This window comes from Schistocerca piceifrons, chromosome 2 (genome assembly GCF_021461385.2).
Source record: "Schistocerca piceifrons isolate TAMUIC-IGC-003096 chromosome 2, iqSchPice1.1, whole genome shotgun sequence".
NCBI lineage: Eukaryota > Metazoa > Arthropoda > Insecta > Orthoptera > Acrididae > Schistocerca > Schistocerca piceifrons.
The window spans coordinates 742,030,986-742,050,616 of NC_060139.1; the positions used below are offsets into that span (position 1 = coordinate 742,030,986).

Below are 19,631 nucleotides of genomic sequence, written 5' to 3' on the forward strand. Positions count from 1 at the left end.
ACGTGCATGAGAATGCAAATATGGAAAAACAGCTGAAAAATCGTTATAAGAACTGTCATTGATATGATGGATGATGTCAAAGCAATACACTTATGTTGTTATCTGTCATGAGATACAAAGTAAGATAGATCTGTTCACTCTTTATTGTAACTGGAGCTGTACAAGAAAAACATTGTGTGTAAAATACAGAAGAGTTGAGGCAAAACTGTTAGTCATTTTGTAACTTGGACAGATTAGAGCTGTCTTCCAGCACCCACACATCTCAGTGAGGTGAAGAAGTGCAATGGCGCAGCACTATGGCACTCCATAGTAGAACCATAGAAGTAATTAACTTTGAGAATGGCACCAGAAATTATTAACAAGGTAAAGCTGACATACATGAACTAAGGTGAGAGATCATATGTGGAGTGTTACCACACAACCAAACATCAACAGTAACACTTCAATATGTACTGGTAGCAGCAATATGATTCCAAAGCTCATACCAGCATGGCACTATCTGCTTATGAGATAGTGTATGGAAGGAAGATAACTTCACCGTTTGACGTAATAGGACCAAAATTGGGAAGGACGGGCAGCAAGTTTAGGATTTTACCAAGACACTAAAAGAAATATGGATATGTGTGCAAGGGGACAAACACTAAGGCCGTGGAACATCAGGAAGAGGAAGGAAAATGGACACAAAAGTTACCATATTATGGGGTAGGACAGTGAGTGATGTTATTGAGCTCGTATAAACCAATGGGTTAATTGAAAAGATTTATAACAAGGTACCAGGTGCAATACCAAGTGAAAGAAATGACACTAGTAAATATCAGACTATAAGAAGGGTGGGAACAGGGATCTTGGACCACTGGCACATGAGATACCTTATGGGTTGAAACCAAGAAAATATGAAGGAATGTCCTCTGTATGATGTTATGGTTAGTGAGGGTACAATGTAAGGTTAGGCTGTATTATAATGTTAAGATGTTTGTATTGTATGGCTTTTGAAGGATAGCATATGATTGCTGCACAGCAAGATTTTATTGTTAAAGGGGCTGTAAGGAATAACGTTTTTTGCTGTAGTTGTTATTGTTTCATATCATGGGTGATTTATCTCTGTGTTCGAGGAGCTTTGTTGGGAGGTGTTGGCTCTTTCGAGTGAAGAAGTGAGAATAATTACAACTTCCTGTTCCCAGATTGCTGTGTGTCAGAGATGGAATCGGGGGCATCCTAATTATGGCAATGCTCCATCTCCTCTTCGAGGGTGGGGTGGAAGTCATTAGTTGTAAAGTGCAGAGTTATTTTCCAGGTGAAAAGATAATGTTCTCATCAGTCACGATGGACACTGAGACTGTTATTTAAAGCTAGGGAGACGAGGAATGAGGTGAGGGGATTGGAGGATACATTTTTAAAGTAACATCAAGAAGCGAGAAGAAAAGTGTGTTCAGAGAAATGTATGACAAGTATAGCACTTTGCATATGCCCTGCATATTGCTATGGGGGGAAGTGCAGCAAGCAGTAGATGCAGTTTCACTTACCTTGCAACAGCACAAGAGGGGTTGATTGTATGGGGGGGGGATATTAAAAACAGTTTTAGGGTCTGCAGATAACAGTGATATGCTGAAGCACAATGACACCATGTGGAAGTTAAAGGAATTGGCACAGAGTAACGAAGCTGTGACAGAATGGCATAGTACACAGTTGTCAAGTTTGGAACGGGGGATACTAAACAATACATACACATAGAAGAAGTTAACAGTGGAGTTAATAGAGTATATGAAGACAACAGTGAACACCGTGAACTCATACCTGGGGGTTATACGGACCTGACTGGAAGTGTTAGGGCACAAAAGTGATGTTTACAAGGCTGTTACAATCGCTAGCTGACAGCATATTGGACGCTGTGACTAGCAGTGTCAAGTTTGCAGGAAGCCATACACCATGCAGTTCATGGTTAGCAATGTCCTGCACTACTAGTGCCAGAGCAGTACCTGATGGGCTTACAAATAGTTGTCACCAGAGTGGGGACTCATCACTGGGCCCAATGAATGAATTCTTCCACTGTACTGCCACAAAGCAACATTCCAAGTTATGACAGATCAAAGATGACTGTATGTGCTAGTTCAGTTCCTGATTAAAAACAATCACACATGATTTAAGTGTTTCAACATTCACCCTTGCCCAGTAAGAAGGGGGATCTTCGACACGCATGTGCAGGTAAGAACAGGAGCAACATTGCTAATTTTGGAAGATAGGGATGGACACAGGAATTCAGCACTGTCAGAGGGATCAGATTACAATATGCCAAACATGTAGAGTATATCTGTCCCTTTAATTGATCAATAAATGATAAGTGAGACAGTTTCTGAGGTCACCTTTGTCATGAATTAATTACAAATTGGACCTGTTAATCAATTCCGAATAACCATGTGTTTATTCTTCTTAGCAGGCTTCTTTTCCCATTGTGGTGTCTTCAGTGGTAGAGGCTGAAGGATGATTGTAATCATTGCCCAATCTGTGTACTGACCAAGAAAATTTCTTCTTTTAATACCAATATATTAAAACTTCTTCATGTATCATCAGATAACTCCTAGCAGATATGTATAACACAATCATATTACAATTCCTGGACTGATTACAGATGTCTTATCTCATAAGATTGTACATGAATACATTTTGACACATCAGAGAATGAGTACCAGAATGCTAGTATAAAAACATCTTTTGTTTGTTTCTGCGATGTCACTATTGTTATTTTGAACGCCATTCTTCCATGGCTGCAACACATCTACAAGCCGCTTCATCCAAGAGCAAGTGGCCCACAGCAGGTGGAGATGCCAAACTCATTGTCCCATTTTGCAGACAAGCTGCACCAATGTACCGCATATTACCTGCATGTAATACACTGAAGCACCAAAGAAACTGGTATAGGCATGCATATTCTAATACAGAGACAAGTAAACAGATAGAATATGGCACTGCAGTCGCCAACACCTATATAAGACAGCAAGTATCTGGTGCAGTTGTTAGATCAGTTACTGCTGCTACAATGGCAGGTTATCAGATTTAAGCGAGTTTGAACGTGGTGTTATAGATGCCACACAAGCAATGGAGCATAGCATCTCCGAGGTACCGATGAAGTGGTGATTTTCCCCTGTGACCATTTCACGTGTGTACCGTGAATATCAGGAATCCAGTAAAACATGAAATCTCCAACATTGCTGCTGCTGGAAAACATCCTGCAAGAATGGGACCAATGGTGACTGAAGAGAATCGTTCAACTTGACAGAAGTCCAATCATTCTGTAAATAGCTGCAGATTTCAATGCTGGGCCATCAGCAAGTGTCAAGAGTGTGAACCATTCAACAAAACATCATTGATATGGGCTTTTGGAGCTGAAGGCCCACTTGTGTACCCTTGATGACTGCTCGATAGAAAGCTTTACACCTCATCTGGGCCCGTCAACACCGACATGGGACTGTTGATGACTGGAAACATGTTGCCTGATTGGACAAGTCTCATTTCAAATTGTATCAAGTGGACGGACATGTAGGGGTATGGAAACAACCTCATGAATCCATGGACCCTACATGTCCACTAGCTGGTGGAGGCTATGTAAGGTGTGGGGCATGTGGTATGGGATCCCTGATATGACTCTTGATAGGTGACACGTACGGAAGCATCTTGTCTGATCACCTGCGCTCATTCATGTGCATTGTGCATTCTGACAGACTTTGGCAATTCCAGTAAGACAATGCGACATCCCACATGTCCAGAATTGCTACAGAGTAGCTCCAGGAACACTCATCTAAATTTAAACACTTCTGCTGGTCACCAAACTCTCCAGACATGACCATTATTGAGCATATCTGGGATGCCTTGGAATGTGCTGTTCAGAAGAGATCTCCACCCCTGTCATACTCTTATTGATTTATGGATAGCCTTGTAGGATTCATAGTGTCAATTCCCTCCAACACTACTTCAGGTGTTGTGGCACTTCTGCATGCTCACGGGGACCCTACAGGATATTAGGCAGGTGTACCAGTTTCTTTGGCTCTTCAGTGTACATGATTTGTGAATACATTTGTCATAAAAACAGCAGGAGTGATCCACAATGATAGTGAGATGTCAGACTTCATCTATTTATTTTTATGAGGCTGGACTTAATTTCATTATAGAAAGAACTTGCCAGTTCAAAACAAAATAATTGCCACATTCCTTTGGATTTCCGTCTGTTAGTTGTCAGTTGTATTGAAAGCTAAATGTAAACAATTAATTAGTATTTTGCTGACTGATCATTACTATATTTATCATACCATTGCACATGATATACCATCACTCAGCAGTTCCATGTTACCAGTGGCATGATGTCCGTTGTCTAAAGGGTTAGAACATGCACAATGCATGTGTAACAACTGAAGCCAAACTCACATTGATATGACTAAGCAATTAGTCCTGCTGTGGTACTTGAGACTTATATGCATGTCTTGTTTTCCAAGTGTACTTATAATTGTAAACAGACAAATGGGACTTCACTTGATTGCTCTGAAACAACTCCTTAATCAGATTCAGAGGTCTTGTATCACATGAAGTCGTGTATGATATGGGGTAAATGTATTTCAGAACTACAGCAAAATGAAGTGACCTGTGTAAGATATGAAATGTTATTGATAGAATAATCTTTACTGTATGGTCAGTTTGAAGAAGTTTGTGTGTGTTTGTTAATGCAACATGTTTTTGTTAAACATGACCAGTATTTTTAAAACCTTCTAGCTTTCGTAGCTTGTAGTTACCAGAAGTGTGTATGACATTGTTAGAGAACTTGACTGGTAGACATTAGGCTAAAGATTCAAACCTATAAGCAAACTGACAACTGCTGTGTGTTACTAACTGCTGTATGCATTGAGCAGGCTGAAATAACTACTGAATGAGTGCAGCATCCACTGGGAATACCTAAGTTGTGAGTGGAGAATAGATTCATAAATGGCATATCATTTATGACATATTATGCAGAAAGATTTACCCTCTGTTTATTTGATGCAGAAGGTGAGAGATGTGTAAAAACGATTTCTAGTACCATCTGGAATGTGTGGAGTAGAAATGTTAAGAAATTTATTTTAGTTGTTACTATGATTACTGTTTGTTGATGGCATTTTTGCAGTGGAATCTAGGTTTTATACTTGAAGTGTGATGGTCCACCAAGACTGCAGAAAACCTGTTTGATGTTGTTCACAATATCTGTGGAATAACTCCTGAAAAATACTTGACAAATTGCTGTTCTGTGAATAGTGCCCTTCCTGCAGCAGTTTACTGCAGATTTATCTGAAGTTGTCTCTGAGATAAAGATGGCATAGTCTTCATTGTGCCATGATACTGCATTTGCCCTCAAGTTCTGTACTACTTCTAGTTGTTCTGTTTCCCAAATGAAAGCTAGTAGTGTGGCATGAAAATAATACTGGAAGACAGGGATGCTTTACTAAAAGGTAAAATTGGCAGAAAAGTAATGCTCTGTAGAAAATTCTAATCAGGTGTTACATTTGATCAACAATGTGATTTACCTTAGTCTTACAGGGTACCACAGTGCATTTCACTGTATTCATACTGTACTGATCGCAGTAAGTGAGACATCTAAAAAGTAAAGTAAGAGACATTTAATACATTTCTCACAAAGGTTATCAAGATGATTGGCTTGTTATCTTAATGAACTAAAGATGATATCACAGCAGCACATGACACAGAGGATAATAGCTGAAATATTAGAAGACAAAATATGGTAATACCAGTATGGCGAGTGTGCAATTTACTATATTGTCAGGTATGTGTGACAAAAGGAGACACCAGTCCATCAACAATGACATCACCATCACCAGTAGGAGTTCTCCGACAAGTCAAAATAGTGAGCATGTGAATTGGTCATCTTGTCAAATTTCCCATAACCCTTTAAATGACAAACTGTTTCATCCAGCATAACAATGAAACACATGTCAGTATGTACTCTTATTATGTTTTTCCAAGCCCACCAAGAGTTGTGAGGTAGTAAATATTCATGCCAGTGAATCAGGAGCACAAAATTGTTCATGGTAGTTTCATTGGTAAGTTTGAAAAAAATGACAGGAAATTATCAGTGTCAACTTATGTTAGTAAACATATGCCCTCAGGAGGAAGACGTATCCTAAAGATCTGGGGTTCACAACCAAATTTAGACCACACATACCAAATTTAGACCATGCATATAAATACACATTTGCAACCACTTCAGTAGCAGAGTCAGATTCACAGCTTTCATGAGATTCGTTTTCAAGCAGAGACAAAAAGTCTACCATATCTTCTGTATCTGTACGAGACATTTCACCCACTGATCCACTTGACACTGTGACCCCGAACTACCATCACATACTATAGTAGTGTTTCAATCTGTAGAAACAGCAGCTATAATTATTTGCATCAGTCTCCCCTCCAAATTCTGAATCTTCTGCTTGCTCTTCCCAGTAGTTCATTATGCAGCCATGCAGAACTTCATCAGCCATGGAACTATGCCTCCTCCATGATGTTATTTATTTAGATCTAGAAGAAATAGTCAGATATATCAGTACACGATCCCTCTAACTATAAAAACGAACCAAAAATGAGTAAATAATATGCTTGTTGTATTGAGTTGTGTGCATGAACTGTTTTCGTCACATTGCGTGCTTTCAGTAATCATCCTACATGTGCACTATCAGCAGAAATAATTTTATATTATCTCAGTGGTTAACATTTTACAAGATAATTTGTTAACCAATATTATCTGCAGTGTTCATTATTCATTAAAAGACGTTATTCAGAACATTTGATCAGTAAATTTGGGTGTAACTAAGAACTGAATTCATGACAATCTGTTTGCATGCATTTACGCTGCAGAGGAAAAATAGCTGTAAATATGCATAAAATTACTTCTATATTGATTTTTATATTTTATAATATAGGAAATGTTGTTGTGAATTTAGCTTACCATCATTTATATCATAACAGTAAATCTACAGGTGATAAAATTCTGCCTGATATGACTCACTTGTTTGCTAATATATCTTGCCTACCAACTTAAAAACATAAAAATAGTTACTATTGTGAACATATTAATACTAGTAAAATCTATTGTTTGTTGTAAATAAAGTAATAAACAGCATTTAAGGCCAATGGTATACACATTTACCAATGTCACTGAAATGTGGTGTTTATTCACATAGATTAATCACTGCACTTAGTGCAGTCAAGGGTTTGGAACTCTTCATGATATGCCAGACAGGGAATGAAGGCACATTGGTTCTGTCCAGATCCTACAGTCTGCAAGGTCTTTTACCTGAAATTGTGGTATGGGCTTTGGTAATTCCTGAACTTTTATGTTTGTACATAGTTCACAGATACATCCGCGAGACCATCAACCTCAAATTTCTACCATTTCTTTGATATATACAAAATAATACTCTCTTCATGACAACACTCTGATTCACAGTGCACCGTATGCGTACAACACACTTTTTTGTCATAAAATTTTATAGGTTATAGTGCGAACAAAGTTTACTCTGGCACTTACGTTGACTCTTACTTATGAGGGTAGAGGAGGAATGGTAAACTGTATCAGTATGACAGGTGAAAGCTGTATAGTGTCATTCACTATTGAAATTCAGTTTTCCTGGATGTCAGATGGAGCTGTACTGTATGTTGTGCCTTGCATTCAGTCATGTGTTACTGTGATATGTGATAATCTTAAATCTGTGGGATGTATAAGGTGTTCAGGAAAGTAATTCAAGTTTTTTGTGATGTAGTTAAAATGGCCACAGAGCATTCTGACCAGTTGGGGTAGGTGTGGGGGCTCTCAGCCCCAAAGACATGCCTTCATCAGTCTGCTCCAAGCAGTTTGGAGCATCAGGGTCATTGTCTCTGTGCACCCCGTTTAGTGTCTGTATCACGAAATGTGATGGAATTGTCACTTGAGCAATATTGTGCTATACATTTTTGTTTGAAGCTGAACAAATCTCTTGCAGAGACCCACCAATTGATTGTGTAAGCTTACAGTGACAGTGCTCTATCATATTTGCAAGTTTTGTGGTGGCTGAAAGGTTTTAAGGAAGGCTGAGAAGAGATGGTTGATGAGCCCTGTGCTGGATGGCCATCAACCAGCGTAACCAATGACAATTTTGCATGTGTGTGTGCTCTATTAAATTCTGACTGTAGGTTGAGTGTCCAAATGACTGCAGAAACTCTCAACATTCTTAAAACCATTTTGCATGAAATGTGATTGGTAAATTGCATATGAGGAAGGTGAATGCCAGTCTGGTTTCCAAGCTTTTGACGGAAGATCAGAAGATTCACTGGGTGACTATCATGACTGAACTTCTCAAATGTGTGGAAACTGAACCTTCTTTCTTAGAAAGTGTCAGTACTGGGTACGAAACATGTTGTTTCTGGTATGATCCAGAATCAAAATGTCTAGAGATGCGAGTGGCACACCTTGGGGTCCCCAAAGCTGAAAAAAAGTAAGAATGAACAAGTCAAAGTGAAAATGATGTTGATTTTTTTTGATGCCAAAGGCATGGCCCACAAAGTTTGTTCCTTAAAACCAAACTGTGAATGCTACCTACTACTTTGATGTGCTGGAAAAACTGCGAAAAAGGGTTGTCCAAATGAAAAATGAGGTTGCCACTACCTGGGAGATCCACCATGACACTCCAAGCCACACCACTCTGTGCTTCCATGAGGAGCAGGTGAAGCATAATTTGATAATGCTACTACAATGCCTACAGTCCAGATGTGGCCCCGGCCAACTTCTTTCTCTTCCCAAGGATCAAGACCACCCTGAAAGGAATCCGTTTTGGGTCAGTTGAGCTATCCAAGGCGGCGTGACTAGGACCCTCGCTGAGGGCCCCATTGAAGCCTTCCAGGACATGTACCATGCATGGCAGACGTGCTGAAACAAGTGTTTAGTTGCCCAAGGGAACTACTTTGAAGGATATTAAATGTTTGTAATGATATCTACAATACACCTATTGGCTAAAAAACTTGCATTACTTTCTGGACACACCTGACATTTGCTGCTGAAATTAATGAAACAAAATTTTCATATTTTTCATAGGTTGTTTCCTTTTCGGCAAAATGCTTTTGTACAGAGATTGTGGAAGTTCTAATCGTAGGAATCTAGTGACTGGAACCTTATTTTTGTAAAAATATTTCGTACTAGAATGTTTGTTTTGTAAAATATACAGTCTCTGCGCTTTTTTGTGGACAGTGTCTCAAAGTTATTGATCAGTCCTATTTTACTACGCCACTTCAACTTATTATTATAGTAGATTTTGTGATTTTATTTACGTAAATGACAGTATATGAAAACCTGAAAACATTTCTTACTGCTTGGAAAATATTTATTGCATTAGTTTCAGTACAATAAATGTTTAGTGCAAAAGCTCCCCATTAATAGCTCGAATTGAAAGCTTATTGTGTTTGATGTCTTATGTAGCTTTGTAAATATGAGTAACATTGTTAAAAACTCTTTTCAGATCAAACTACTGTAATTTTTGATCTTCACCTAACTGTGTTGTGTGCCGTGTGACTAACAAACCATCAAATGTACTAATGGTAAGTGGTAGCAAGCATATGTGTAGAACAATTAGTATCTTTTGGAATATGCTCTTCACTTTGTGTATGTGTTTAATTTGCAGGCAAATGCTTCCGTCAACGAGTGTCTTACTTAGTACACCGTCGTATTCACACAGGTGTTATGCCTTACAAATGTACTGCATGTGGAAAAAATTTTCGATACAAGGTCAGTGATTATAGTTTCCATCCCTTTAATAGAGGATATTGTAAAACTGATATGTTTATTGGAACTAGAAATGATTGGCATTGTGATAATGAATTTGGATCAATTTATATTCACACAAAGCAATGTAATAATCAGGCAGCAGTGCTTCACTAAAGTATACCACTTGAATTGGAATGAGCCCAGGTAGTTTTGTGTATGGTCTTATTTGATAGCATGACAGACAAATGTTCCTTCTCCCTCCCCATTCTGTTTCAGAAACCTACCTTTTGAAACCAGTAAAAGTAGATGTGCTAAAGTAGAGGTACAGATAAAAGTGTTATGATACAGCACAATATTCTCTTTATTCAAACTTCATCTTTATAGAAACAAGCTCTAAGATCAGAGAAACAATCTTCAAATAAATTTGCAGTGTTCAAACCTGTATCCTTAGAAGACTTGCAGCTTGAAAGTTCTTGGAAAAGGTTCTTTTATAACTTACAAAATAAATGAAAAAATTACAACAGTGTCATATGGATGTCCTTAGTGGTAAGATATCAGGAATCTATGTGACATTCAAGTAATAACTTTGTTATTCTTTCTAGTACTGCTTGTTTTTTGAGTATCACAAGTAAGTAACACAGGTCATTCTCTTGTATACTTTAAAATACCAGTTTTATCTAACACTGGCTTTTGAGACTGTGGTTGTGTAGAAAAAACGGGCTGATTCTTGCAAAGAGAAAAAAAGCAACCAAACACTGTTAATAATGCTATTTATTCATGCAAATAGCACTGTTACTGATTTTGAATTTTCAGGTTCATCTTAAGATGGCTGTTCCCATTTAGATGCACATTTGTTGAGGTTAACATTAGCTTTCAATTCTTTATTCCCCCTTGTGATGAAAGTTCCTTGGGTGATGGTGCCCTACAGCAAAACACAATGTAAGAAATGGAGTATTTAGCTGTACCTAATAATTATTGAACACAATGTAAAAAATAAATCTTGATGGTAAAACTGTTTTAATTTTGAGTTACCTATGCTGAAAATCCCGCATCATTGTATTGCAATGATTACTACTTGTGTTCACAAAATAGTGAAGAATGTATAAAGCACTTTATGATTTACAGGGTGTTCATTTTAAATGAAGGCATTGAAATATCTTGAAAACTACACATTGGGTAAAAAAAGAAGGTTATAACTGCAATTTGTTTGTCTCGAAGGGGGACATCCAACGATACCACACTCAATGCTCCCACCCCACCCGAAGGTTTGGTGGCAGGGGCCAACTTTGAGATCTTCAATAGGAACCCCCCCCCCCCCCCCCCCCCCCCCAATGTTTTATTGCACGTTACGATTCTACAGAAAAATCTACACCATTTTTGTCTGAGGAATTTTCTTCATTTTGCCATGGATGGCGAAATAAAGGAATAGAAATGGGTACACAATCGTAATTTATGAAATGCTACTCAGTGGCCCTTGAATATCTAGAGGGACTTGGGACGCCACCTCTATGCTGCCAGAGTGGGACAGGACAGTATTTAATAATTTTTGATTGAAAACCCCATTCACAGTGTTGTATTTCTCCGACATATCAAACAGAGGACTACTCGGAGCACCACTGTATCTACACTGTGGCCGTGTTGTGAACTATGAGGTATCATTACAGGCAGTACACATTGATGGGAGCTCACGTATCAAGCAGACATAGAACAGAAAGTGTCTGTAAACATACGATATTTGCTTGCACATCTACCCATCATTTGGAGAACAGACATGCAAATGGACAACGAATGTTGCAACCACAGAAGAAAAAACTGAAGTGATCCTGATTTATGGAGAGTTGCCTTGTATGTCGAGCATTTTCCAGAGAAAGCTGGCTCTCATTCATTGTATTACAAGGTTGTGAACAGCTTTATGTCTGTAGGCAGTGTACAGACCAGCAAAAGGAAACGAAGCAAACCTGTTACAAGAGAAGCTATTGAAAAAGCTGTACCTGTATTGGTGCACAACAACCCACGTATAAGCACTTGCCAATTAAATTGCGATTCCGGTATGTCCGTAGGTAGTATTATCACAGTACTGCATCATAAGTATCATCCTTACCATGTGTAACTGCATCAAGAACTTCATGGCACTGATTTCCATAACCGGGTAATGTTTTGTGAATTGGCATGTCAACAAATACAAACGACCTACACATTCGTCTTTTTCTGATGTGTGTATATTCATAAACTATGGTAGTGATAACATGCCTCACTGGAGTGTAGGCAATCCCCACTGGCTACGGCAAGTTGACCGTCAGCATCCTTGGTCGGTTAACATATGGTGTAGCATCATGGGGAACAAACACATTTGTCTGTATTGTGTCGACAGCACATTCAAAGGACACAAATATTGAATGTTTTTGAAACAGGAATTACCAGTACTACTGCAGGATGTTGCTCTGTGTTATAACCAGGAATAACACAATAACCTCTTCAGTCTGGTTTATTAAATCACAAATCACTTTTTAACAATTATGTTAGCCAAGAGTCTACCCAAGCTCACACTCAGAAGTAATGCAGAATTAAAGTTTGGTTATACCCACGTCCGAAAGTGCATGGTGGGGTGCACGTCCCGTAATTATTCCCAAGTCCAGTGAAGTTCAGTCTCTCCAAGTGAAGTCGCAAGATTTTCCACCGAGCAGCCAGGTAACCTCGAGTGGTGCGGCAAGTCATCAACAAGCAGCTGGAACACGGCGCACTGCACTTCCCGATGAGAACTGTCGTTTGTGGCGGCGGCCGGGTTTATATAAGGCTTGCTAGTTAATGGAGCCGTCGGCTGGGGTCGCTATTTTCCAGGGAAAACCAATCACAATGTTTCCTGGCGTAGCCAATTGCTGTGTGCTGACAAACGTGCGCGCGCAAAGGTGGCCAGCAATGGTAGCCGCGAGCCGCCCGGAGAAGTGTGGCCAGCGATGTATTTCTCGGCCACGTAAAGGGAGCGTGCATGTGAAGACGGCCAGCGATGGAAGCAGCGGGCCGCCCAGAGAAGTGTGGCCAGTGATGTATTTGGCGGCCGCGTACTGGAGCGCGTTGTTCGATGTTTGTTAGAAGTGGCGTAACCCACTCTGGATGTTCAAGTGCTTCTGTGGTTTCAGCATAGCAGTTGCCCTGTGCATTATGCAATTGAAGCACGGGAGTTTTTAGACTGTGTTTACACTGTTCAGTGGAATGGCAGTGGTGGCCTATTAATTGGCCAACTAGGTCACTGGATTTGACATTGCCCTATTGTTTTCTGTGGAAATATTCAAAAGATAAGGTGTACCAGCAAGGATCAACAGGCGGTGACACTGCCGCAGATATGTTTCTGTACTGTGTACGGTCTTTTGAAAAGTGGATCACTAAGTGTATTGAAGTTGACAGTACTATGTTTCAACACGTTGTTGTTGTTGTGGTCTTCAGTCCTGAAACTGGTTTGTTGCAGCTCTCGATGCTACTCTGTCTTGTGCAAGCTTCTTCACATCCCAGTACTTACTGCAACCTACATCCTTCTGAATCTATTTAGTGTATTCATCTTGTGGTCTCCCTCTACGATTTTTACCCACCATGCTGCCCTCCAATACTAAATTGGTGATCCCTTGATGCCTCAGAATATGCCCCACCAACCGATCCCTTCTCCTAGTCAAGTTTTGCCACAAATTTCTCTTCTCTCCAAATCTATTCAATACCTCCTCATTAGTCATGTGATCTACTCATCTAATCTTCAGTATTCTTCTGTAGCACCACATTTCGAAAGCTTCTATTCTCTTCTTGTCTAAACTATTTATCATCCACGTTTCACTTCCATACATGGCTACACTCCATACGAATACTTTCAAAAACGACTTCCTGACTCTTAAATCTATACTGGATGTTAACAAATTTCTCTTCTTCAGAAATTCTTTCCTTGCCATTGCCAGTCTACATTTTATATCCTCTCTACTTCGACCATCATCAGTTATTTTGCTCCACAAATAGCAAAACTCCTTTACTACTTTAAGTGTCTCATTTCCTAATCTAATTCCCTCAGCATCACCCGACTTAATTCGACTACATTCCATGATCCTCGTTTTGCTTTTGTTGATGTTCATCTTATACCCTCCTTTCAAGACACTATCCATTCCGTTCAGCTGCTCTTCCAGGTCCTTTGCTGTCTGTGACAGAATTACAATGTTATCGACAAACCTCAAAGTTTTTATTTCTTCTCCATGAATTTTTCTTTTGTTTCCTTTACTACTTGCTCAATATATAGATTGAATAACATCGGGGATAGGCTATAACCCTGTCTCACTCCCTTCCCAACCACTGCTTCCCTTTCATCTCTCTCGACTCTTGTAACTGCCATCTGGTTTCTGTACAATTTGTAAATAGCCTTTAGCTCCCTGTATTTTACCCCTGCCACCTTCAGAATTTGAAAGAGAGTATTCCTGTCAACATTGTCAAAAGCTTTCTCTAAGTCTACAAATGCTAGAAATGTAGGTTTGCCTTTACTTAATCTATTTTCTAAGATAAGTCGTAGGGTCAGTATTGTCTCATGTGTTCCAACATTTCTACGGAATCCAAATTGATCATCCCCGAGGTCGGCTTCTACCAGCTTTTCCGTTCGTCTGTAAAGAATTCGTGTTAGTATTTTGCAACCGTGGCTTATTAAACTGACACTTCAGTTATTTTCACATCTGTCAACACCTGCTTTCTTTGGGATTGGAATTATTATATTCTTCTTTAAGTCTGGGGGTATTTTGCCTGTCTCATACATCTTGCTCACTAAATAGTAGAGTTTTATTAAACCTGGCTCTCCCAAGGCTGTCACTAGTTCTAATGGAATGTTGTCTACTCTCGGGGCCTTGTTTTGACTTAGGTCTTTCAGTGCTCTGTCAAACTCTTCATGCAGTATCATATCTCATATTTCATCTTCATCTACATTCTCTTCCATTTCTATAATATTGTCCTCAAGAACATCACCCTTGTATAGACCCTCTATATACTCCTTCCACATTTCTGCTTTCCCTTCTTTGCTTAGAACTGGGTTTCCATTTGAGCTCTTGATATTCATGCAACTGGTTCTCTTTTCTCCAAAGGTCTCTTTAATTTTCCTGTAGGCAGTATCTATCTTACACAACACATATCTTTCAACACATACTCTGACTGAAAAAATAGGATAGCTTTCACCTCGAACCACGACCAGAGTGGCCCTGTTCGATATGTTAGAGGAATACAACATTGAAGTTTCCAATTAGAACTTATGAAATATTGGCCTGTCCCACTCTCGCAGCATGGAGGTGGGGTCCCACGTGTCATTGGGTAGCATGTTATAAATCGCATCTGTGTATCCATTTCTATTCCTCCGATTACAGCATCATCTGTGGCGAAATGAAGAAAATTCTTCAGACAAAATGTGTAGATTTTGCTGTAGAATCATAATCTGCGGTAAAAAAATGAGGGTACCCATTAGAGATTCCAAAGTTGGCCTGCTGCCACCCATGCACAGGATGGGGTTAGGGGGGTTGAGTGAGGTTTTGTTGGATGCCCCCCTCAGAGACAAACGAATTGGAATTGTAACATTTTTTGATCCAATGTGTAGATTTTGAGATGTTTCAATGTCCTCAGTTAAAATGTGTGTGTGTGTGTGTGTGTGTGTGTGTGTGTGTGTGTGTGTGTGTGTGTGTGTGTGTGTGAGAGAGAGAGAGAGAGAGAGAATATGCACCAGTGGCAGTTCGTCCTGTGCGTCAATAGAACAGTGAACCTCCATAGAAGTATTTGCATCTGAGAGAATTTTATAGTGCATAAAGATTTTAAATTTAAAATCACCCATTCTCTTGCCTCAGTCAGATTGTTATTCAGTAATATTTATGTACCTCCCTGCTGACGTCTACTGTGAAGTTTGAAACTGGTGGTCAGCTTTCATGTGCCTGGCTTGATATGTGCGCAAAATCTGGTTCTGCACCACCGAATACCACATTCCAGCTGCTGAGCTTGTAGATGAGGGGTGGAGAATAAAGCAGAGGCAGCAGGTGTCTCCTATTCTGAGCATTGGAGCAATGCTCAAGCATGTATCCACCAGGAGCCTCCATTTTCCCTCCTGATATAGAACCTCACTGAAACACCATTCCTATTCCTTCCCAGTTGTTCCACCTATATGACTCTTGAATAGCAGATTTTGAATATAATTCATATCGACATTGTTCTGTAACTTATGATATCTGTTGTGTGTTTGGTCCCTGTGAGCTATTATAGTTCAGAAACTGAGATACTGACAAGAGTCAAGCCAGCAATGACAAGAAGGAGTTTTCTTTTGTTTGTTTGCAGTAAGTTACCATTACTGTGACCAACTTCACAGTTTGTCATGCAGGAAGATTCAATATGTAGTTGAGAGTTCAGAGACGAGGGTTGTCAGATGTGCAGTGTCTGAAAGAAGAAGTCAGTATGTGTGATATTTTAGTGCAGAGTTTTGGACCAAGATCTTAAGGAGACTGACACTGGAAATCGTTAGCCAAGAAAACTAAAGATAAAAGTAAAAAAATTGTAAGAATTTTCAGACCAGACATTTCTGAGAAAGTAGATTGGATATATGGTTGTGATGTCACAAACAAATTATACTATTTTCTGTGTTCATTGTTAGCAAAAGAAAATGCTGTTTATCCCAGGAGTAAAAAAAAAAAGAAAAAAGTGAGTGGTTCATATCATGTGAGACTGCATAGCCAGAGCACAATGTTTTAGGGAAACGGAATATTGTGCAGCAACTGGATAGTGCTTATAAGCAGTCAGTTGAAAGACACAATGATCAGATTTGCAAATATCATAACACACTCTCTAAAATTGTGTATTGTGGTGTCCCCAGGAATTTCCCGCAGACTTCTAGATTTCACTGCCGGATTTGATCCTGTACTTAGTGATAACCTTTAAAGGCTACTGCTTTCAAAGGCATATGTAAACATATTCAAAATGATTTGCTTTCCTGTGTGCTGGATGTTTACTGTGACCAAGTAAGAAAGAAAATTGCTGTCACTGATTTTCTATCAGTTATCATGTATGAGACAATATGATTTCAGCAGTTTCACAGTTTGTCATAGTTATCAGATATATTTTCTCTGAGGATCAACCTTTAGAAACATTTTAGACTTTTCTCATTCTTCTTGAACATGATCCAAAAGTGCTAGTAGAATCACTCAAAGAAACTTTGGTGGATATTGTGGATAAACACAAATAAAGTTATTTCTCATAGCTGTGATGGTGCATAGACTCCTCTGAGAACATTTTAAACATGCCTGTTTTGTTCATTCTTAAGCCCGTAAGTTGAATCTGATTTTAAACCTATGCAATGAGTTAGAATATGGATATTAGATTATTTTTTTTTTTTTTTTTTACCGACCTTAGGGAGCTTCCTTTTCCCATATGTATTCACAGTAAATAGCTGTTTTAATTGAAACAGTAAACAGGAAATTCCCTCCTGTTTCCAATGCAAGATGGGATTTTAAATGAAGAACTGTGCAAGCTGTGTAAAAGATAGTCACTACCACCACAATTACTGAAGCAACAGGGCTCCATCTGAAATTAAGGTAGCCGAATTTCAATTTTGGTTGTTTTTTTCCATACTGTGTTACACATTGCCCTATTGTACAGCCAATCACAAAAATGAGTAATTGACCCACTGACTGCGCAATAAGGGGTAGAACATTTCAAAAATATATCTGAGATAGCATCATTGAGATTATTTTGATGTGCAGACAGCTGCTGCATCCTGTGAAGAGACAGAGGCATGGAAACAAATTCCAAGAACTGTTGTTGCTAGAAAAGTTTGAGATAAAGTTATCGCTCAGGTTGCTGAACACTTTGACTTTACAGATGTGTCACCACTGCAAATTTATTTTATTTTAAAAAATTTGTTTTGTACACAAGTCAGTTTCTGCAAACATTTCTGCAGAGGTCTTGCAAAAATATCCTTTTTATGATGGGTGCAATAAGCTGAGAACAGAACTTCAGATATACTGCATGAGGAATGAATTTAGAACTCTCAGTGATGCTCTCCCACTTCTGAAATTCCTGTTCAAAAGTAATTTGCAGAAACCCTTTAGTGAAACAGTGAAATTACTGAAGTTATTGTTACCATACTGGCAGCATCGTCTGAGGCGGAGTGATCTTTCTGCACCCCAAAGAGAATAAAAGCTTGTTTGCGAAACATTATGAGTCATGGCTAGTAGCAGCAGTAGCATGCTTTCCAGCAAGAAAAACTTCATAGACTTCAGTCTATGTGCTGCATCATAGACTTCAGTGAACACTTCATTGACAGAGTCTCTACTCTTAATGTGTGTAAAATGGATTTTTCATACAAACATTCATTGAAAGTAAGAGTGTTTTGTACATCAATTATTTTTTATTCATTATTAGCCTTTCTACGTTAATTATTTGAAACTTTGTAGACCACCTTCCAGAGAACCCCCTAGAAAAACCTCCAGGAAATGAACCGTCACTGATACATACACAGCATGGCATGTCCTTGTTCTTGCAACCCACCTGGCATTAATTTACGTTAATTTCTTCGGTCTCAGTATTTCTACTCAGTATTGTTGCTTTGTCATTCCTTTTAGTTTTTTATATCTTTTATTTCCTGACCTGTCTATTTTTCCAGGTGCTCACATATATTCTGCTTTTAGTAACTCATGCACAGTGTTTTGTCAGTAATCTCTGTCTTGCATATTACCCTATTTTACACCTTTAATCTCTGAGGTTGTCAAATCTCATCTACTGAAATCCTCTACAATCAGTCTTTCCTTCTCATACTGTCCGTAAGTCTCCCCTGACTTGGGATTCTGAGCGCCTTTTCTGAACTCTCCCTTATTTCGTAACCTCACCAGTCCTTTACCTTCTTCTTCAACTCTTCTGGGAGAATTTCAGTAGCTTTATTTGTATGTCCTCCTTTTGCCTCTTGGTGAGCAGATTTTTTTTTTTTTTATCTGTCCGATTCCATTGAATTTTCAAAAATTGTTTATTTTGCGCTCACAAAATACGGAAGAGTGTGTAAACCACTTGTTGGCCTGGGTGGCTAGGGTGCACCTGCATGTGCCAGCACTATTGTCTGAACAGACACAAGCAGTAAACATTGCAACGTAATGACATGAGATTTTCGATGTAGGAAACCTAAAACAGTTCTGCCTTAAAGATTTGTTTACATTTTGTTCAGTTGTTATTGGGTCCAGTTAAATAGGCCATTTATCACATGATTTTTTGCTGTAGGGCACCACCATATCAGGAACTTTCACAATGGGAAGAATAAAGAGCTGAAAGCTAATGTTAACCTTAACAAATGTGCATCTAAATGAGAACAGCTGTCTGAAGATGAACATGACAGTTTGAATCCAGTAATGGCACTGTTTGTATGAGTAAGTAGCGTTATTAACAATGGCTGGCTGCTGTTTTCTTCTTTGCAAAGAATCAATCTGTATTTTCTCCACAGCCATGGTCTCAAAATAGCAATTTTCAACAAAATATTCATTATTTTGTGAACAGAAGCTGTAAACACAGCAACATAATCATACAGGATTTTTGACGTAAGTAACCTAAAACTAAAACAGTGTTAGCTTAAAGAATTGTTTATGTTGTGTTCACTTGTTATTAGTTACAGTTAACAGTTAAATAGGCCATTTTTCACATAGTTACTTGCTGTAGGGCACCACCACCACCACCACCACCACAAGGAACTTCCACCACAAGGGGGACTAAAGAGCCAGAAGCTAATGTAAAAATTTTAAAAATGTGCATCTAAGTCTGAAGATGAAACTGTTGTTTCAAAACCAGTAATGACACTATTTGTTTGAATAAATAGCATTTTACAACTGTCAGACAACTTGTTACA

General features: G+C 38.9%; 1 protein-coding gene across 1 annotated transcript in view; it reads left to right on the top strand.

Annotated features, from left to right (window-relative positions):
• LOC124776938 (zinc finger protein 252-like) overlaps positions 1-19,631 on the top strand; it is a 77,995-nt gene that overhangs the window by 35,075 nt on the left and 23,289 nt on the right. Inside the window, exon 5 of the mRNA XM_047252159.1 lies at positions 9,681-9,784. Coding sequence (XP_047108115.1) covers positions 9,681-9,784 — 104 coding nt within the window. The remainder of the gene's footprint in view (positions 1-9,680; positions 9,785-19,631) is intronic.